At 38.8% G+C, this 22946-nt stretch overlaps 1 protein-coding gene across 1 annotated transcript in view; it reads right to left on the reverse strand.

Moving 5' to 3' along the window:
* Positions 1-7002: 7002 nt before the first annotated feature.
* Herpud2 (HERPUD family member 2) overlaps positions 7003-22946 on the reverse strand; it is a 31502-nt gene continuing 15558 nt past the window's right edge. Inside the window, exons 4-8 of the mRNA XM_057767668.1 lie at positions 19748-19899; positions 12272-12394; positions 9297-9620; positions 8311-8425; positions 7003-7858 (exon numbers count right to left, since the gene is read on the reverse strand). Coding sequence (XP_057623651.1) covers positions 7697-7858; positions 8311-8425; positions 9297-9620; positions 12272-12394; positions 19748-19899 — 876 coding nt within the window. The 3' untranslated portion in view covers positions 7003-7696. The remainder of the gene's footprint in view (positions 7859-8310; positions 8426-9296; positions 9621-12271; positions 12395-19747; positions 19900-22946) is intronic.

Consider the following 22946-nt stretch of genomic DNA (forward strand, 5'->3'; position numbering starts at 1 on the left):
ATGAACTGGATTCTCAAACACATTCCTTCTTGTATTGCATTTTAAATTATAGCTTTTTATCTGCAAACTATAGAAGATTTAATTTTCATATCACAAAATGCTTATCACTATGAGACAATTACAAACCTTTCTTATGGAAAAGACATTCTAACTGTAATAAAGAGGTCCTTCTCCCCCAGCTCACTGCCAAAATGACCAATTCCATAACTGGAGGAGAAAAGGCCCCAGATGAGCCTGAAGCACCAGGGTATGAGGAAGTGTCCAGAAGAAATAGCCCAGTGGTGGGGTATCTCAGTGGATGCAGGGGCCCATTGAAAGAGCTCCTAATGGGCAAAGCTGGGGGGATTTAACAACAAAACAAAGCAGGAATTGGGTTAAAACCCAAAGTATAAATAAGTAGAATGAGTCCCAGTTGATACCTATAAGTGACCAGGTAAAGAAAAGGAGACCAGTGTCCATGTGGGAGAATTTCTAATGATATGTAGACACACTGCTCAGAGTGGGGTGAACTTACCTAGTCCTGAAGTAAAGGCTACGCACAGGCCCTGTTTCCAAAGAGCCCTGTGGAAGGAGGGCAAGAAGGGGTTCACAGGGGAGAAACGGACTACTTCAGCGAAGGGATCTGCGTCAGTATCAACAGTGCTAAGTCCTGCTGATGACATGGACCTCAAAACGTAATGAGAATGGTACTGTCCTTTTGAGTCTCCCTAAAAACACATAACCCAATTCAAAATGGGTCTCAAATGGACAAGGTCTTCAAAAGCAAAACGGTCTGAGAGTTTTGCAGCAGTGAACAGACTAAACAGTAAAGAGAAGGACACTTACCAGAACATGAAACATGGGGTTCTGGAGCAAAAGTGGGACATGCATTCGAGATCAAGGGTGTCTGAGAAAATATAGGCTACGGTTTTAAAATAATGTATCAAAATTGATTTATTAGCTGCAGCAATGTCCCGAACTAATGTGAGAATAACAAGAGTGCGTCCGACAGGACTCTATTATTTTTGTAACTTCACTGTAACTTTTCTAAAACCTCCAAAATTATAAATTCAGATCTTAAGAGCTAAAGAATGATGTAAAAAAAAAAAAAAAAAACAACCCAGCACTTAGCAATTAAGACCATCTTGATTTAGATATTTTCATTTTAAGCAATAATGATTAAACCCCTGAATTATGGTATTAGAAAAAAAAACCCAAAATCTCCCTAGAGAATTGCTAAATGAGGCATAAGGCCTAGGATGGAGTCTCCTAAGCAAATGCTTAGCATGTGAGTAGATCTGTGTCATTGCAGAGGCTGTCTAATAATTAAATGACTCTTGCCTGGAAAACAATGGTCCAGTTCCACCACTGGATCTGACTGGGCATAAAGAGATCCTCAGATGGCTGTGATGCCCGGCCAACTCCCCAGAAAGCATTTCATTCCTGGTGCACCCCGGCTCCAAAGCAGCCCCTCTGAGCCACCTGTTCAAGGGTCATCTCTATTTTCTCTATGTTTATGTTTATTTTAAAAATTCTATAATCATGGAAAAGTAAAGTTTTATAATTTTATACTTTCAAGTTTGACATAATTTTAGATTTACAAAACATTACAAAAAAAAAGTTTTGGAAAAAAAATCCTCTATCCCATTTACCCATTAGCCATAGCACAGTGGTCAGAACCATAATATGAATGTCATAGCCTTAGGACAAGCTAAGCTGCAGGCTCCATTCAGTTGATAATGGTTGTCCCACAAGCACCCATCACCAAAGTTGCACTGATTGGCCCTGGCTCCTTGTGGCCTCCAATCTCTCACTGGCAGAACAGTTCCCCAGCCTTTGTCTCTCATGACCTGGATCCTTCTGAGAAGTATAATAAAATAATAACCATGGACACCCCCAAAGGGCTCCAGTGAAAAGTACCTCTGCAGTTAGTTCCCAGGATGTCTGGAAGGAGCCTTAACCAGGCTTTCTTGCAGGAAGAATCTGCAGTCACCAGCTGAGCAGATGGGGAAGGGTGGGAACGTGGTTGGTTGGAGCAGGCCTGCCCCTCCCCCACCCGGGCTTACACATAAATGGAATTTTTAAACTTTTAAATCTCTTGTCTCCTTCCACAGCACCAAGCTTGTAGCTACCTAGATATCCAACCTCATTCCCAAAACCCTCTGAGGAGGTGAATGCCTAAGTTGACTCATCAGACCTGATTAGAACTAGGAGCAACTAGCAACCATGGTCTCCAATCTTCCTGGTTTTACATCAAGACTACATTACCAAGGTCAATGCTTTCTCCTGCTAAGGTAAGGAAGGTAGCATTGTCCCTATCAGGGTCCACTTTGTCAATAGCACAGATCTATGTGGTGCTATATCACCACCTAGTGTTCAGAGTAACACACTGCAGCCATCTACCCCTATAGTTCCTGCCCATTACTAGGCGTGTACCAGGTTCACAATCTTCAAGAAGCAATACACAAAGACTTGGCAAGTGTGCTCTAAAAGTCCAGAGTGACAAACGAGATTCAGCAGGGGAAAGCTCTGGGGTCTCACAACTCCTCCTCTCCTTTTACTGTGCTTTGTTCAGTTACTGATCATTTCCAGTACTTAATTTGTCCTTTCTACAAACGCATGAGTGCTGGATCCACAGTAGGCGCCAAGAGCATGTGTTCCTTCTCATCCTCTATACAGATGGTTCTCAACCTGCGGGGTAACTTATCAGATATACTGCAATCAGGTATTTACATTACGATTCACAACAGTAGCACAATTACAGTTATGAAGTAGCGATGAAGTAATTTTAGGGTTGGGGATCAGCACAACATGAGGAACTGTTTAAAGGGCCGCAGCATTAGGAAGGTTGAGAACCACTGCTCTATATTCTTTTCTAAACTAAAATCTTCCATGTCAACCTGAAACGATCAGAGGACACTTCATGAAAGGTATGAAATTTGTTAAAGAAAAAATAGCCAAACTGTGACTTCTGGGAGCCACCCTGTGAGTGTGAGCAGGAACTCAATCACCTTGGACACCAGCTCCTTCACCCTCCTCCCCTTCTCCCTTCTCTCACATTCTGAGTCTGGTTCCTCTGACCAGCTGGAGGCCCGGCAGGACCTTCAGTACCTCCCTGTGCTCCACTGCAGCCTAACAGGCTGTGTGCTCTTACCAGCCAGTGTCTACGTGTGTGCTGAGCACACCAGCTTCTGGTCGGTTCTTCTTTGCTTATTAGGTCTTTCCTCACCATCTTTTTCTGTAGCCTTGCATTAAACTGGCATTGTTAGCATCATTGTCTTTTTCTTTATCCAGACTGACACCGTCTCTAAATTGTAATACTTAGTTCACATGTGCTTGATGTAGGCATTGCTGTTTCGAGTTTTCTCTTTGCTTATATTTGTTTAATTTTCCTATGTCTCATTTTTTGACTTTTTTTTGGGTTATTTGTATCATATTCTATTATTCTTCCATTCTTGTGGAAAACACTATAGAAACTGAAACATGACACCGCTATCATTAACTTGTGTACGCTTTCATGCTTGTGCGCAGGTGCACACACATGAACTGACCTCGAGAGTCATTTGCCTTGCTTTTAAGGCTGGGTCTCTCACTGGAGACCTCAGGTTTACGAATTAGTCTTGACTAGCTGTCCTGAGCCCCAGGAATCCCCTTGTCTCCACCTCCACACCACTGGGATTACAGGAACCTACTACCAGTTTTTTATGTGGGTGTTGGGGATCGACCTCAGGTCCCTTTGTTTGCACAGCAAGTACTTGAATGACAGTTATCCTTGAATTATTTCTTTTTTATACCATTTTTAAACTTTTTGAAAATATTCTTCTCTTATGCAATAATCCCAACCAGTTTCCCCTCCCCCTAGCCCCACCCCTGTATCATTAATTTCTAATTCAAGTTAGCATCTTCCCTGTTTTCAAGACTACTCAAGAACTTAAGATTAGCACTTGATTCCTGAACTGTATTTTTGTACCCAATAAGTCTTCTAAAATTTCTACTCAGCTTCCCAGCCTTACATCAGTAAGTGCCAATCACTGTTCCCAGCTCTGGAACATGGTGATAGATGATTATACTATGACTTTTCTTGTTTTCACAACAGAAGAGTTGGTGTGAAATCCATCACAATTTGCTCAGAGCTGAGGACCTAGATGCCTTGTTTGTGTAACTGGCTGAGGAGTGCAAGGTATAAAGCGGGAGAAGGCAGTGCTGTGCCACCTGCATGATTTGGGGCAAGTTATTTAATTAAATGTGGTGTTCTCATCTGGAAAACAGAAGTAACATTGGAAGTTATCCTGTTTTAACATTTTAAAGATGAAGTACACTTAGAACAGGTGTGCTGGTTAGGGTCTTGTCAACTTGACACAAGCTAGTCGGTTATCTAAGGAAAAGAAACCTCAACTGAGAAATGCCTTAATCAGACTACCTGTAGGCAAGTCTGTAAGGTATTCTCTTGATTAGTGATTTTTTTTGGAAGCACCCAGTCAATTGTGGGTGGTACAATCCCTGAGCAGGTATCCTATGTGGTATAAGCAAGCTGAGCAAGCCATAGAGAGGAAGACAGTAAGGCAGGCATCCTCCATAATCTGTTTCAGTTCCTGCCCTGATTTCTATTCTTGACAGTTTTAATATAAAATAAATCTGTTTCTGCCCAGGTTGCTTTGGTCATGATGCTTATCACAACCATGAAAATGTAACTAGGACAGCAGGTATATGGCATGTTTGAACATCAGCAATATAAGCATTCTAGCTAATTATTTTTATCATTATGTAACTGGCCATGATGGCCCAACAATGGCCTATTCTTCTATGATTCTTCCATGAGAATGGCGACTGGTAAAGACCATGAATGTTCCATTTTCCTACCTGCCTCTTCTGTAGCCTTGGCTCACTCAGGCTTGAGCTGCTGCAATACATACTCTGTGAAGAGTAAGCGCAGGCAGTGGCAGGCTCTTTTTGTAAAGTAGGTCAGTTAAATGAAGAGTCAGAACTCAGCAGCAGGATTGGGAAGTAAGCTTTGACAACCTCCAAACTGGTCCCCTACAGGAGAAAAACAGCCTAACAGTGACCTGGCCATGGCTGCCCTTGCACAGACTGGCCCACATGAGCATGCCCACTAATGACTTCCCCTGGGGCTAACCCGGAGTCTTTCACCATGCTTGGAGACCACTGACATGGGTTGCCTGATCCACGGAAGCAATAGGAGTCCAGCACCACAGACTCACTCAATGAAGCCAATGGGAGGCAGGACAGGAGGTATATAAGCAAGCCTGATTTCCACAATAAACAAATCTGCAGCTACATGCTTTGCTACTCCGGGTATCTGTGACATTGACTCCGTGCTTTCTCACCCCCTCAACCAAGGGGTGTCTCCAAGCAGGGTCACCTACCACAATCCCCAAGACTGGAACCTCTAGAATGTACCCATAAATGTAGCGCATGGGCAGCTGCATTCATGGGAGTTTGCTACAGGAAGAGACGGGTCTTCAGTAGACCTGAAGCTTCACTGTGCCAGGCAAAGACTCCTAAGAGTCCTGGCTAGGAAATAAGCCCCCAAGTTCAGGAATAGAACACCCCAGTGACGGTTCCATACTCTCTTTAAGAGGACAACTCCCACAGGCCCCACAGGAACCTTCAAGAAAAGGCTTACACCGCTCCGTAATAGATGCATTCAGGAAGCATTATCACGAACTCCTATTCTGTATAATGTTTCTAAATGTCTAAATATTGGACTATCCAAAGTACAATGTACACGAGAGAAGTGAGGCACAAATTTGTGCCCACCACACGGAAGTTACCACCACTTTGCATTTGCAAGGCTTGCCCTTTCACCTGTGGGGATGAACCAGCTGGCCCCACCGGCTTCCCAGACAACCCATTAGCCAGAGCCTGGTCCAGTTCTGCAGCTCCAGTGCCACCATTCAACAGACATAAAGTTGCCTCACCACAATCTACTAAAATGTGAGGTGAAAATCGAGTCTTAACTCTGAGACAAAACAACAACAAAACCTGTAACTGACCTACACAATTGTGGCTCCAAAAATGGTCTATACCCTACTACTGATATGTCTATTTTCAGTGGTGATGGTGGAAAGAGCCAGAGAAACCAGTTACTATTCAGAGCAGTGTCGTCAACTCTGCAGCCTTGAGCCACACACGCTTTCCTTTTGCCCACACATATAACCTTTCACTGGAGAAAACCTAATCCCTTCTGTCAACGTAAAGAATATTAGAGACCTTGGAAGCACTCTCCAAAAACATATCCTCATTGTCGCTCCTCTCCACTTGGTTTCAGACCAGTCTCTGAGCTTCAGGACAACCTCTTTGCTATCTGAAAACCATCTTTAAGCACCATGGCCATTTGGCAATCACAGGCCCCTCCAAACACAGCTGACACTTGACTAGTTTCTTTTGTTTTTGTTTGGTTGGTTGGTTGGTTGGTTGGTTTGGGGTTTTTATTTTTCTTTTTTTCTTTTTGTGTGTTTGTTTTTGTTTTGTAACCAAGACTTACTGAAAGCAAGGTTGACATGAGGAAATTAACAACATGGAGAAAATAATTAAAAATAACAACACAGTTACCATTCCTAGAAGCCACAATTGTACCATTCTCAAGACAAAGCTGACAAGCATCTTTCTCCTGAGGCTCTGCCTGGGCTGAGACACAAGAAGGCTGCTCATTTCCCCCTGTAGGGTCCCCTGTAACTACAGCTCCCTGACAATAGTACCCCAAAATGTTGCACCCTCAACAGATTCCACAGCTCTTCTCTTTAGTTTCCAACAGAAGGAAATAAACTTAACAAGAGTTTCAACAGCTATGCATTCTTCTGCCACTACCCTGTAGGTGCCTCAGGCTCAAACCCCAGGAGCACTTCTGTCAGTGTGAGACTACCTAGGTACCCTTTAGAAAGGAAGAAGGCCAAACTGGTAGGGAAGACATTAGTCCATCCAAACTTGCAAAATTTAAACATACTTCTGTATGTCAATTAGTATTGAAGAACTTGAATAAATATCCCATAAGGCTATTTATCATAATTGATTTTTTATTTAAAAAATTACAGGGGGCAATTTCCAGCGTAGTTTATAAAAGTACTGCCATATCAAACATTTTGTATCACTTCATTCCAATGAAGAGCTGCCTTTTTTTTTAAGATACTAATTCCAACTGATGCGACATGTGTCCTTAAAATAGAAAATTTCCATCATTTATTCAAATGTCAAAATTAAGATTTTTGAGAAGTTTATTGCTTTATGGGTGGGCAAGATGCTACTAGCACATTTTAGGTAAATAAACTTCTTTATTAAAAACTATGAGGTCACTTCTGTTTAAAACTTTCAGGATAATTCACAGAAAATAGATATATTTATTCAAAGTACACACTGAAGGGTTGGCCATCTAGCTATGGACATTTAAAGGTGTAGCAGCTCTTTAAAGAAACAACACACAGTGGTTCTGCTTGGCGCACTATACATAATTGAAATGAATAAAACTGGAAGACCAGTACTGTTATGCTATGCTCTGTTAGAATCTTTAAACAAAAAAAATCACACACTTAGTAGTCCATTTGTGCTTAAAATATTCTTATGCGTGAGAAGCTTAAAGAAAAGACCTCTGTACATGATCATTAAAAGAAAGTTATACATTTTCTTCTTTTGAAATTGCACTGTTATTTAAACCACTTTCCTAAAGTCAAACCCTCTTTTGCAGCTGGCACAGTTTTCAGGTCTAATTGGCAACTTGGGGAGGCCCCTCTGGTATTAGTGAAGTGAAGAAGGTGGAGATAAAAGACCACGCTGAAGCCATCAACCCGGGCCTCTGCACTGCACTGGCATCTTCACCTGCATCTTCTCCACTCTCATCTTCAAGTCCATCATCCATAAGACGCTCCTTTCAAAAACATAAACACACTCTTGAGGAATTGGTACCACAAACACCAACTTATAATAGCAGAGGGTGGAGCTAAATACTTTCTATAGCAAGAAGAAATCTAAGTATGTATGGAAAATGGTAAATCTGGGACAATTAGAAATCTTTGTGAAGTCTAAAATTAATAAATTCTGTGGTGCATAAATAACTGCCAACATAATACATTCTCACCAATGCGTAATTTTCTTTTTAACTATTTTTATAGAGATGTTAATCTCTCCACTTGTTCTAATAGATGATATGACTATTACATGCTAAATTCCCCAGATGAAACTACCACAGTTTCTATATTAATTTTTCTTCATGTGCCTTCTACAGGTATCTGTGGAACCCAAGAATCCATCATCATTTCTGTCCCATATAGGACTAAGGACTATCTACCTATAAAATCCACACAAACACCAATAACCTACCATTTCTTCAAGTTCTAGGTTGTTTGCATTCTGCCCGTCGTTGTTAACATCAACATTGTTAGGAACCTGTTGCTGGCCGCCTTCTTGCCTAAACGGGAACCATCCAGCCTGGTGTCTGCTCAGCAAAATAAAGAAAGTAAGCCACGGGCCGGGCAGTGGTGGCGCACGCCTTTAATCCCAGCACTTGGGAGGCAGAGGCAGGCGGATTTCTGTGAGTTCGAGACCAGCCTGGTCTACAAAAGCTAGTTCCAGGACAGGCTCCAAAACCACAGAGAAAACCCTGTCTCGAAAAACCAAAAAAAAAAAAAAAAAAAAGTAAGCCACAATCACTTGTGTTTGTAATACTATAAAACAGTGTCCTTAAGGGAAACACTACTGGAGGTGTTCTAATAAATGATAAAAACAAGTATCTTACTTCAAGTCAGTGGATTTCTCAAGGTTAGTAACACCAAAACAAAACCCAATTCAAATCCAAAAGTCTATCTTGTATATAACTGGCTCAAGTGACACATTAAACCACAAAATCTTTTGGAGCTTTTTTCAAAATGAAATATAACTAAATATATTTCTTTGCCTCTCAGAGAAAAGGCAAGGCCAGGAAAAATAAATCAATCTACTTATGAAAAAAGTGTGACCTATGTTTCTAGGACTTACTATTGATAAATATTACTTAAAAAAATCATCCTTATGAAAATATTTATCATATTCTTGAGTATACTAAATAACCTAATATACTACATAAATCTGAATCATCAAACTAATAATTTATATAAAATACAATAATTAAATACTCTGCTTTTAAACAATTCTGATAAATATTATTACAATACCTGTGCCATTGCTTTTGGTTATTATGAACACGCTGGATACCTGAAGGCCAATATTAAAAATCCTTCATTCTAACTGACTACATTATGCTAGAATCTGTGATAAGCTCTTTAGAAATAATTAAAAGAAACCACAAACAGTTAATATCCATCACTCACAAATAAACCAGCAGCATGGCTCCCATTACCATGATAAACCGACTAAAGGAAGAGTAGAAGTATACGATGCTGAGGAGAACTGCAGCTCGCGAGAATGTGTACACCCAGTCCAGCCAGTCACGGTTGAAGTCCTCTTCGTTTAGCACTGGTCCCCCCTGCGCATTCATCTGAACATTCTCATTCAGGGGCCCATTTTCTTGGCCCACTAGGTTGGGAGCTGGTGGAGGCTCTTCTCCAGGAACATGTGCCAAATTTAAAGGCGGTGATGCAGTGGGCTGAATTGGGTTGGCACTTGATGTGGCCTGAGCTGTAACTGCAGCTTGACTGAAATATTCACCAAAATATTAAAAAGAAAAAGAAAACTTTACCATATTATGCATTTTAAAGATGTTTTAGGTAATGAAAAATTTTTATAACCCTAATCTTGACTATCACACTCTTGCTCTGTGTTTCTTAGGAAGCAGTTCCCAGTGAAAAAGTGGGGCTAAGGAAGAACGTTCTCTTAGCCTGGCCGCCTAAGACCACAGCAGAGAGGAGGAGGAAATGATAATGGCCATGCTCACATTCTGGTAAACGGTTTACAAGCTGACAGTAACTAAGGGTCTTTCCGTTAATAGCTTCCTTTATTATTCTACATGGAATGAACATCTCAAAGCTACCGACTTGCCCTCATGCCGCACTTTGACATACTTGTCTAAATATGAGCTTAAACATCAAATGATTCTTGGATAACCACTCCTCAACCCCAATCATAGTTTTTGGTCAACTCCATTTGAGGAGTTGCCCTTTAAGGTGCTGTTAATGTGACTGTGTAAGTCAGCACAGATAGCAAGATGGCTCAGTGGGCTATGGCGCCTGTCACTGAGCCTGACCACCAGAGTGTGATCTCTGGGACTTACATGGTATAAGGAGAAACAATTCCCACACACTTCCCTTTGCTTCTACATGTGACACAGTGTGCACATGCACACACACATACACACACAATAAAAATGGGCAATTTTAAATTTTGTTTTCTTAAGTCAGAATAAGGGCTAGAGATGTAATTCAGTTAACAAAGTCCCAATCTACCACACATGAAAACCCTGTGCTCCTTGCCTAGCACCACATAAAGTGGCGTGGTAGCATGCATGTGCCTACAGTCCCAGGGTCAAGAGGTGGAAGCTCTAGGAACAACAGTCCATGGTCGTCTTTGGCTGAATAACCATTCTGAGACCAACGTGGGCTATATGAGATCCTGTCTCACAGAGAAAAATAAGATTAGAATAAGTTGTTTATTATAGGTCCCCTAAAAACAAGAAATGGCTGGGATTTGTTTTTAAATATTAACAAAGAAAAGTTGTAGAATGAGATTGACATGATTTTGTAAATACTGATGCTGAAACAGATACACAGAGATTCATTTTACTATTTTGTACTGTTTTATTATTTAGTATTTTTAAATGCTTAAATTATATAGTCAACACAGCTAATGAAAATTAAGGAAATGTTCCCTGGGTATAAACTCCTATTTAAATCAATGTGCTAATACCTTGGTTCTTAATAAACCTTTTGTTTCTAAAACATTTCTTATTTTATGACTGTTTTGATACATGCATGAACTTTAAAAGGTAAAACCTGTGACTCAAAAGTTAATGGCGCACACAAGTTAATATGTCTCAACAGTACGCTACACAAAGTCTCACTCCCTTTACATGGTTCTCATGGAGGTCACAAACAGGACAAAGGGTGGAAAGCAGAGTACTATGCACAAAGTCATCACTAAACCATAGCTGACACTATAAAAGTACAAACAGTCTCCCTGAAGCCAGTGTTTATGAACGAACACTAGTATAGAAACTTCATAAAGCAGGTAAGCTCTGTACAGGGATATATACATCCCTCAGGCTGGAGGCAATAAAGTCAATAGATATTAGGAGCAGAAAAGAAATGTCTGATACACTATTACTTGAAGTAGGATAAGGTTCGAATATCATGAGATAGAAAGGAAAGCTAATGTGAAGTAAAACAGGTTTAAAACAAGAAAAGATCAGGCTAAAATCCTGGAAGCAGGATTCAAAGAAAGAGCAGAAGCTTAATTATATCATTTCTGTAAGGTTCTCGGTTCAGAGATAACAGGAGCTAGAATCTAAATAGTTTCGGTCGAGAGCTTTCTTGATAACTAATAGGGGAAGTCAGAAGTAAAAGGCATTTAAAGAATGAAGAAGCCCAAGTTTAGATGCTCTGAACTTAGAGCAGAAGCAATTACTCTATAGGAATCTCCCAAGAAAGAAGTGACACAGGAAGCACAGAAGGTAAAGGACTCATCATCATGAATGAGAGAGTCAGTAATTGCAGCTACAGAAGAAAGAAATCTAAGAGCACTCCAAGGACAGATTCCTGGGTGCCAACAGGCACACAGTGGGTGGGTGAATCTGCCAAAGTGAGCCAAGATTGTTACTGTTAAAAAGAAGGGAAGAAAATGAGAAAAAAAGAGGAGCAAGAAAACAGGACCATACAAACCAGATGAGGACACAACACAGCAGCCGGTCATTGAGGACAAGAGTACGGGATGAGGATGAATGGGAGAACAAAGCAGAGACTTGACTCACTGACGAGATGCCTAGTTCCTCTGGTCACAGTCAAGAAATGAGTGCAGTGACCATATGTGCCACACTGAGCCTTACACTTTCTTGGGCCACTTTTCCTTTGACCTTTTAGTCTCCATGCAGACCTGCAGTCTTTTAGGGAAACTCTCTTCTTCAACTTCTATACTGTGTTTTAAAAGTATCTGAGTATTGCTAAATGAAATCAGGGGTAAGAAGAAGGGGCTAAGACCCAAGTAATTTGAAGTAAGTATCTTCTGAGAAGTTTATCAATTCTTACTCAGTAATTTTGAAATATGACAGAAACAAATGCAATCCCAATTCAACTTAGGGTAAAGGAACATTAAGCCATTAACAGAGAAGCTAAAACAATGAATTAGACAGACTTACTATTGCATATAATACTGATGAGCATACATCTGCTGCCACCACAGCATCTGCAGTGGGCTGAGAGCAGGATACACGGGAAACCCAGGTGGCACAGCTTGTCCAGGAAACTGGTGGTCCACATTTCTGCAATAAAGAATAAATAAAGCCTTTTAATGTGTCAAAAGCTTAAAAACAAATAAAAAAAATATCCTCTGGACTTATTTATGAACTAAGTCAATCACCGACAGAGTATTTTTAAATCTTACTGAAAAGACACTTATTTTCAACATTCATTCCTCAAATAACACAATATATCTTACCTAAGTTGGCCCTGGACCCAAGTATATAAACAAAATAAGTCATCCACAAAACACGAAGTTAGTGTGAACAAAGAAAAAAAAAAAAACTTTGATTTTTAAGCACATTCTTTTTAAGAATCAAAGCTATAAAATAAACTTCATGACATTATTTTGAGGAATAGGTCACACTCAAGCAGTAAAATTTTATTAAAGATACAGCAGATAAATAAAAAAACAAACATTTCAAATGTAAGCTGTCATTTAAAGAGCCAAGAGTGAATAACATACTTCTAAATTTCTGTAAATAAGTTAAAATTCTATTAGTTCAGTAAAACTTGTAGAAAGTCATGATTAACTTCCTTATGCCTCAGTTTCCCTAATTTTACAGGGGAATCTTCCTCAGAACGTTGTTACGGTGTACTCAGCAAACACCAGTGTTGGGATTTGAAGGCAAATGTCCCAGGCAGGCTCATGTATTTCAACACTTGGTCCCAGCTAGTGGCACTGTTTTAGAAACTTAGGGAACCCTGAGAAGACGCAGTCCTGCTGGAAAAAGTGAGTCAGGGTAGGGGTAGGGGCTGACTTTGATGTTTAATAGCCCAGTCCCACTTTCTGTATTTCCTGTGCTTCCTGACCCACTGTGATCAGCCACCCCACACTTCTTGCCTTCCCCACCATGATGTATCCCTTCAACTATGAGCTAAACAAAACCCCTCCTTCTGAAATTGCTTGTCAAATACTTGGTCATAACAAAGAAGAATGTTACAGCGAGCCAGTTTTGATTTAATTAACCACCCCTTAAATAAGACTATAATTCTTTCTCTGATGATGGGTGACCTCTAGCCTACACATTTGTACACACACATACATACAAACACACACACACAGTCTAGAATGGAAGGCAACTATTAAACATATATTGCCAAAAAAAGCAAATGCTTCTAAGATGATCTTGATATGTTTTTCCCTATTTGTTTAATATTGTTAAACATGGCTGAACTATGTAATCAGTAAAATACATTCTGTGCTCAAGCTAGCATATTATAATTCTCAGTTATGTTTACTGACTTTTAGATAAGATGTTAATGTTCAGCACTCGCCAGGAATCAAGAAAAAATACTCTTTTGATACTAAATGACAGTATTATTGAAACCTAAAGGAATAGAAAAACTAATAAAAATTTATTTAACTGTAGTGATTTGAATGAGAATGGCCTAAATAGGCTCGTATATTTGCATGCTTAGTCCCCAGTTGGTGAACTGTTTGAGAAGGATTAGAAGGTGTGGCCTTGCTAGAGTAGGAGTGGCATTGTTGAAGGAAGTGTATCTCTTCGCGGCTAAGAGTTGAGGCCCAGTATCTGTGTGTTGCCTGTAGAACAGGGTGTAAAGTTCTCAGCTACCACACCATCACCATGCCTGCCTGCATGCCACCACACCCCCAACATGACAATTGACTAAGCCTCTGAAACTGTAATTACTGCAAACCCGTAATTAAATACTTTCTTCTATAAGACTTACCTTGGTCAGGGTGTCTCTTTACAACTGAAACCCTAACTAAAACAATAATTTAAATACTTTGGATACTATGCCATTAAGCAACAAGTAAAAGAAATTTTCCACACTAAGAAATATGATTATTAAATTGCTGGTAGAAAAAAAGGAGTTCTAAAAGTTTCACCTTTTCCATATAGTCAAGTATTCTAAATATAGTACTGAGTTAAATTACAGGAAATGCAGCAGAAATTAGCAGCTTAGAAAAAGCTGTTTTTAATAGTCATTAACATCTTTTACATAAAGAGAGTTCCTAAAAATAATTATCATTAGGGCACCAAATACAAATTAAAGCAATGATAAGCTTTTGTTTGTTTCCTAAGTTAGAAGACACTAAAAATATCTATCAATATTCCAGACCCTGTTGATCTCTAGCAACACACACACAGCTAGTACTGACTGTGAAATCCAAGTCTTTCATTGCTAGTGACAGTATGAACTAAAATAAACTTTCACAGAACAATTTCTAAAATGTAAAAATGTTCTCATATCTGTTTGTCTAAGTAATTCTGCTTTTGAAAATATGCTTACAAAAGTAGCAGACATGAAAATAAAAACAAGACTTCACATCTTTTTGCCTTTGAGTCAAGGCTACACTTGTCGTATAGCCTCCTAACACTCCCAGCATCAGTTCTCGCTAACAGAGACACACTGGACATTATGATAATATGCCAACGTAGAGATCCCTGGCACTCACCTCCCTTTTGAAACTGTTCTTAACTTTTGACTGAAGGTGTTTGCTCTCTGGCCTATCTACACTGACCCATCTGTATATCTAGGAATCCATTCAGTCAAAATATAACAACAAAAAAGGATGCACGCATAAGTTATCCATTATGCAACTATTTAATAACAAGACTGGAAATAATTCAAATATTTTTTAATAAAAGAGTAGACATTATAACCATGTACTTACTGAATTACTATGTAGCTATAAAATAAATTAGCATCTCTTTATATATCTTTGAGTGACTTCTTCAATATTTTCTTCAACAAGATATAAAAAAATATGTATAAATGCTCCTATTCATGTTAGAATGAGGAGGACAGGGGGCTGGAAAGACAGCTCAGATGTTAAGAGCACTGGCTGCTCTTTCAGAAGTCCTGAGTTCAGTTCCCACCAACCACATGGTGGCTCACAACCATCTATAATGAGATCTGGTGCCCTCTTCTGGCATGAAGGTAAACATGCATGAGGAACATTGGGTACATAATTAAAAAAAAAAAAGAATGAGAATATACTTGAGTACATATACAGAAGTTTTCTTGAATTTTCCATCAAGAAGTAATGGAAAGATAAATGAAAAACCAATGAAGGCAATAAAAGAATAACAAAATATTATGAGAGAATGGGGAAGCAGAATAAAGTAAGTCTCTTGAACTGTGTCTGAATAGGAGACCTATAACACTGTGTACAACTAAAGAAAAATGCTACCCCATAATGAAAACAGAGCAACTGTAATAGCACAAAAAAACAAACTTTTGTTTGTACTTGACAACAGAATTATTGTATGGTTTAAACTTTCAAAATTTTTCTTAGGCTTATTTATGTATATGAATGTTTTGCCATGTATGTATGTGTACTACACATGTGCCTGGTACCTGCAGAGATCAGAAGAGGGCACCAGATCCCCTGGAAGCAGCGTTATAGATGTTTATAAGCCACTATGTGGGCTCTGGGAACTGAATACAGGTCCTCTGTAGGAGGAACAAGTATTCTTAACTGTTGAACCATCTCTTCAGGCCCTAAAATAATATTCTTAAAAAGACTTTCTCTACTGTCAGAGATCTTAAACATCCTCCTGGTTGGTTATTTGTAAGCAATTCTTTGCATAATCAATAAACTTGACTTTCATTTTGGAAAGAACTAATTTTTTCTATATTTGCTTAAATTTTTGCTTTAATGTCTTCTTTAGAACTAGGTTCTCTGATATCTTAGGAACTTTTTCCGGTGCGTTTTTTTTTTGTTGTTGTTGTTGTTGTTGTTGTTGTTCGGTTTTTTTGTTTGTTTTGATTTCTTGTCTTTATTTTTTATCTGATTTGATTTTGTGCCTTTTTGGCTGGAGTATGTCATGAATTTCTTCATCAGAGCTTTTTCTTTAGTTTCTTCATAAAATAATCACGACTGCATTTCAGATGACTAAGATTTTGCATCCTCCTTCTCCATCTTCTGACTCTACATGTCTGTACACAGACAGCAAATAAGTGCTGGCCACTATGCACAGTGAAGAACATTTCAACCTTGAAACACGGGCACTACAACTATAACCCGGTTCTACCTTCTCAGCTTCCCAGATGTAAGTAAGTTCCAGGCACCACAAACCATCCTCACCACTATGCCCTCTGTCCATGATGGGCATTGTCCCCTTAAGCCATGAGCCAAAATAATCAACAATCCCAACTGAAATTCCAATATCATTCTTCACAAACAGGAAAGCATCAAGAATTTTATATAGAGGCACAGAAGACCACAGACAGCCAAGGCAATTCCAAATAAAAAGAATAACACAGAAAATATCATCATTTCTGATTTCAAACTATACTACAGAGCTATAGTAACAAAAACTAGCATGGCACAAAGACACACAGATCAAAGGAATAAAACTGAGAGTCACTGATAAAAGTCCATAAAACTGTTACCTTTTTTTTTTTTGGAGATATCAAAAATATACATTAGAAAATAGGACAGCATCTTCAACACATGGTGCAGGGAAAGCTGGATTTCAACATACAGAGTAATTAAATTAAATCTTTATCTCTCGCCACAAACAAAACCCAACCAACTGAAACTGCTGCAAAGTGGGCAGCACCCTTCGGCTCACTGGCACAGGCACACACTGTCTGAATGAGACCTCAGGATCACAGGAAACAAGACCAACAGCAACAGATGGGAGATCATGACACTAAAAGCTTCATTAAAGCTAAGGAAACAAATGAATACACAGACCACAGAACGGGAGAAACTCTTTGCTGTTTATCAGCATAGAATTAGTATTTAGAATATACAAAATCCAAAAAGCCTTTAAACATTATGAAAATAAATATTCCAGTTTTTAAAATTAGCTATACAACTATACAGAACATTTTCAGGAAAAATACAAACGTCTAGTAAATACAAGAGTACTCAACTTCCTTAAACATCATGAAAATAAAGAATAAAACCACTTTTAGAATCTACTTAATGTGCCAGACTTTGTTGACTCCCCAGGAGAAGAAGTGGGGGAGTGGGCTAGTGGGGAGGCGAGGTGGGAGGGAGAACTGTAGTTGGAACATAAAAAAGAAAAAAGAAAAAATCCCCCTCACCCTAGTGAAAAGGGCCAACATCAGGAACACAGCATGACAATAAATGCTGGAATGGATTTGGTGAAAGGGGAATTCACAGCTAATAGGAACAGAAACCAGTTGCAGCCACTTTGGAAACCAGTCCAGAGGGCCCTCAAAAAAGTTAAAATAGCATTGCCTTATGACCCAGCTGCACTACTCAGGGCTTACACTCAAAGAACTTCATATCCTACTACAGAGACACTTAAGCTATTGCTTTATTCACAACAGAAAAGAAATGGAAACAATCTAGATGTTCATCAACAGATAAATGAATAAGGAAAATGTGGAACTTACACACAATGGAACACTACTCTGCTGCAAAGAAAAATGAAAGCACAAATCTGCAAGTAAATCTATGGAACTAGAAAAACATACTGCATGTGGGAGCTCAGGACAATGGCACATGTTCTTTCTCACTTGCAGATCTCCCTCAGTTTGCATACTTAATGTGGAACACAAGAGGGAGCCAGGGAAGTAGAAAGAAGTCTTGGGTGGGTTGGGGGAGAGGGAAGGGTACCCAGTGAGAACGGAGGGATAATGGAGTATAAGTAGAACATAAGTAGTGAGGGGAGAACTAGGGTTGGGAAGGCTAAAGAAGGGAGAAATGTGGGAGCATGGAGAGAATCAGGAGTGAAAAAGAGCTGATCCAAAGGAAGAGGATATCACAAGCCATAGAGGATCTTACTATCACAAACCCAACTTTCATAACCAGTGGAGGGAATAGTAGGGCACATGTAAAAAGAAATGAGGTATACTGAGTTAAAAGATTAAGCAGGGATGGGGAGGGGTATAGAAAAGGAGGAACAGGAGGTGGGCTAACTAGAACTAAGGATATCTGAAAAAATATTAGGGAAACCCACTAGTCAGTAAGCTAATTTCAAAATACAACTTTAAAAATAAGAATTCAAATAAAACTACTCTGTACAGTGCCACTCCCAGAAGACATGGGTTATTAAATGAACATTGGTCATTGCGCTTACCCACCATAACTACATGGTAAGACCCTATTATTAAAGACAGCACATAATTTGGTAGCAGGACACACAGAAATCAATCTCAAACTAACCAGGACACGTCCTCCTTGCTTGGCTAGCTTTCACAGTGCCAAAAGGTACTATGCAGTCTGCTTTGGGGGGAAAGACACCAATGGTCTTTTGAATCCTGGACCATGGGCCCTGCATGCTATAATATGAACTTTCCAGACAAGCTATGTATACTGGTACAAGAAAAGTATGTTATGAGGTAACTAACTGTTTTCTCATTGATTTGGGGCCTGCTCCACATTGAGGGAAATCCCTGGTCAAAAGCCCATAGCTGGGAAGATCACAGGCCCTGGAGTAGAATGTGCTATTGTATTTTGCTAAATGACCATGTTGTTAAATTGCCTTCTAAATATTTAGTTTTGTACCCGTAGTCCTGGGCTGCTCTTAACCTTAGTCAAAGAAACTTCTCAGTGACCAGCAGTCAACAGGAGGTTGTGCAAGTGCCGAGAGTAAAGTCTGACTGCTCACTCTAACTGGGACATCTATATTAACACCACAACAACTAGGTTAAAGCAGCATCTCGAAAGAGGAGGTGGAAGGAATGGAAGAGCTGGGGTGGGGGCAGGGGTTTGCTACAAACCAGTCTTCTGGACACAGCAGCTGTGGCTACCTGCACAAGACTTACTTCATAAGATCAACCCAACAAAAGATCTCCAGGCAAAACCCCTTAGGAGTTTTCTGACACTATTGACATTGGATAGTTGCTGGGGTCTGAAGAACCATTCTTTATAGAGGATGTGGCTGCTGCTAGGTTTCTCATGCTGCAGTGGATGGCCCCACACTCATGTATATATGGACAGCACTAACTGGACTTAGTGAATTTTTCAAAAAGCAAAACAAATAAATACATGAAGTTGGGGAAGAGGGCATGTATGGGGAACATGGGGGTAAATTACAGACAAATATTTCATTATGAACATGCACGAAGTTTAAAAAAATTTTTAAAAATTTGTCTATTCATTCAGCCAACCTACTAGATATTGTTGTTATATAATATACTTAGTCAGCATTAATATTTTTTGTTACTTTCTGTGTTTGTTGTTACATTTCTTTTAGCTTCTCACTTTCAGTAATTATCTAATTTTATTTCTGTTACATCTGTTTGTGAATAAAGCATGTGAAAATACTTAAAAAGTAAGTTGGTTTCAAATGTACTTTAATAATCAAAAAGATGCTACAGTGAAAAAAACTCTAAAGTAGATTTGTGTGTGTGTGTGTGTGTGCGCGTGCACATGCGTGTGATTTTATAGGGCCTTAATTATGACCCATACTTTCACTTACCCTTGGATTACATATGGAAACTGATGACTCTGAGCTGGGTCAGTTTGTGCTTGTGGAAGGGTACGATGCCTCAATCCTTCTGAAGAACCAGCAACTAATGACAAATTCTCTTGACTGGGGGATGGAGTTGTTGAATCAGAGTGATCTGAATTCTAAAATAAACAAACAAAAAATGTAAGTATATCCTACTAAACATGTATCTATAAAATCCCTCTGGAAAAAAAAACCCTGAATTTTAGAAACTGATTTGAATCTCATATCCCATAAAGCATATTTTGATTTTAATGAAACTAAAAGGGTCAGAAAGCCAAGATTATGATAGTAATACTGTATTTATCAGATAGACAACAGAATAACGACCTACAAAAAAATGCATACTAAATTATGTAGATTAAATGACAGCAAGCAAAGCTCCTTTGACAACACCTAGCACATAGAAAATGTCTAAGAATGCCACTAACTTCTAGTCATTTAAACTGCTACTATACACCAGTAACATACATCGTCGGTAACACTGTCTAACAGAACAATGAAAAGCAGGGGTCTAAAATCCCTGCTCTATCTGATATTAACAAAGAACACAACTTAGAGTCATTTACAGTCTCCATCTCCACTTTCTTGGAAAAAACAAGACTGCCCTAGATTTTCGGAATTTTCAATTCTAAACTTGTATCAATTTATAAATGCCATAAACAATTTTGTTTTTACAACCAACAAGATACCAATTAGGATTTTGGTGTTCATGCTCAAATGATTCAATAAATACAGCTTGGTAAAGTTCCTCAATGAGTAACAGAAAACAGTTTTTCAATTATTGTACATTATTTAAAACATCATTAGATTTTATATAAATTATAGTATTCACACCTTGAAAGGTTAGATACAATGCTACTTTTAAATCCTTCAACGTTTGTTAAAATTGCAACATCCTCTTGATAGGCAGGATATCTTTTAGCATGTCTACCTTCCTAAGTTCTCTCCAGGGGAAAAAAATCACAAGCACACTGATTTCCTGCAAAATGATCTCTTTAAGAAGTTACTTCATGAAAAACTGATACTAAATATTTTACTAAGAAGTCTGGCTCATTATGACATAACCAAGAAAGGCTTTTAAAAAAAAATTCTCATTAAATGGATCATTAAGATATGGTATTCAGGGCTGGAGAGATGGCTCAGAGGTTAAGTTAAGAGTACTGGTTGCTCTCCTAGAGGTCCTGAGTTCAATTCCCAGCAACCACATGGTAGTTCATAACCATCTGTAATGAGATTTGGTGCCCTCTTCTAACCTTCAGGGATACATGCAGGCAGAACACTGTATACATAATAAATAAATCTTAAAAAAAAAAAAAGATATGGTATTCATAGCAGAGCAGTATTGACGCTTGCCTTTAATTCCAGCACTTGGGATGCAGAGGCAAATGGATGTATCTCTGTGAGTTTGAGGCCAGCCTGATCTACAGAGTGAGTTCCAGGACAGCCAGGGCTACACAGAGAAACCCTGCCTTAAAATTGCCTCCCCGCAAAAGGTATCGTATCCATAAGTATAATTAATAGAAAAGCCTAGCTATATGTTAACACACCCTAATTTCTCTAAAACTTATTACTTCTCATTTTATTAGGCAATTCTTTTATGATTAGATTTTTTTTATTATTTTCAAGCCTCTTTGAAATCTTTAAACCATAAAAAACATAGGGGAAATTAAACTTATTTTTCCTTTGATACTTTTTATATTTTTATAACACTCTGAAAAATATATATGCTAATGACATAAAATTATGGCCAAGAAACTACTGGCTCAGTAGGAAAAAAACAAAAACAAAAACTAGAATATACTTGTATCCAGAACTACATTAAAAAAAAAAAATCTCTGTGCTAGTCTGGAATTTGTCCCTTTGTATGCCAAGGTAGGAAACATATAAAGATTCATATTCAATTTAATGTAAGTTCAATTCCCATGGCTGGTACCACAGAAGACACACTGAGTAAATATGCAATTTAAGGATGTATATCCCAGCACTTGGGAGGCAGAGGCAGGTGAATCTCTGTGAGTTCGAGACCAGCCTGGTCTACAAGAGCTAGTTCCAGGACAGGCTCCAAAGCCACAGAGAAACCCTGTCTCGAAAAACAAACAAACAAACAAACAAAAAAAAAGGATGTATTTCTTAAAGAACCAGTTATCTAATATATATTAGCAGATCTCTCAGGTAACTTACCCTATTGATTACACCTGCCTTAATATTTGGATTGAATTCTTTTCCCTTTTTTCTTTTTCTTTGTGTTCCTCAAGGCAGGGTTTCTCTGTGTAGCCTTGGTTATCCTGGAACTCACTCTGTAGACCAGGCTGGCCTCAAACTCATGGAGAGCCACCTGCCTCTACCTTCCAAGTGCTGGGATTAAAGGTGTGAGCTATCATAGCCCAGTTGATTAAATTCTTAAGCAGGGAATACCTTTAACACAATCAAAGTTCCCTGCTTCACCAAGAAGTAAAGAAAGCTTCCATGAGTCTCCATCCTCTCACCCTAAAAGCTGAACTCCTACAAGCTTCCAAAAGAATTTCAGGCAGATATGAGTATTTAGTTACATGAGAGGTAAATATATTAAGTGATTCTCCTCTGCTCTTCATTGTGAATGTAAGCCTAAATCCAGTGATTAAAAAGCAAAACAACCAAAACAAACAACAACAAAACCCCAAAGTCTTCTGCCAAGTAATCTACTTTAAGAAAATTTAGGTCATTTAGATTTAAATAAATTAATGTGCTTTGAATAAAATATACTACACTTGATACCTTACTATTTCTTAAACTTCACTAGCCTAAGATTTATATTATATAACCACATCAACTGTTTCCAGAGTATTTCAGTAACTAAATCTATAAAGACTGGCTCCATTGCCGACCTGTTCATTAATCAAATTATAGCTCATGGTGAGCAAATCTTATAAGCAAAGTAACACTGTATCAAAAACAAATGCTAAATGTCATAGTCTTAAATTTTTCAAACAACCTCACTGAGTGTAGTGGCAAAGTCTTCGATCCCAGGAACTGTGAAGCAGAAGCAAATGGACCAAGGCCAGTCTCAGCTACACACCGTGAATTCAAGTCCAGAAGGCTTACATGAGACCCGCTCTCAAAATATCAAATGAAGATTAGAAATAAAACAACACTACGAACTCCAAGTGATCCGTCTGTTTTGTTTGCA

The sequence above is a fragment of the Chionomys nivalis genome, chromosome 4 (assembly GCF_950005125.1).
Source record: "Chionomys nivalis chromosome 4, mChiNiv1.1, whole genome shotgun sequence".
Classification (NCBI taxonomy): Eukaryota; Metazoa; Chordata; class Mammalia; order Rodentia; family Cricetidae; genus Chionomys; species Chionomys nivalis.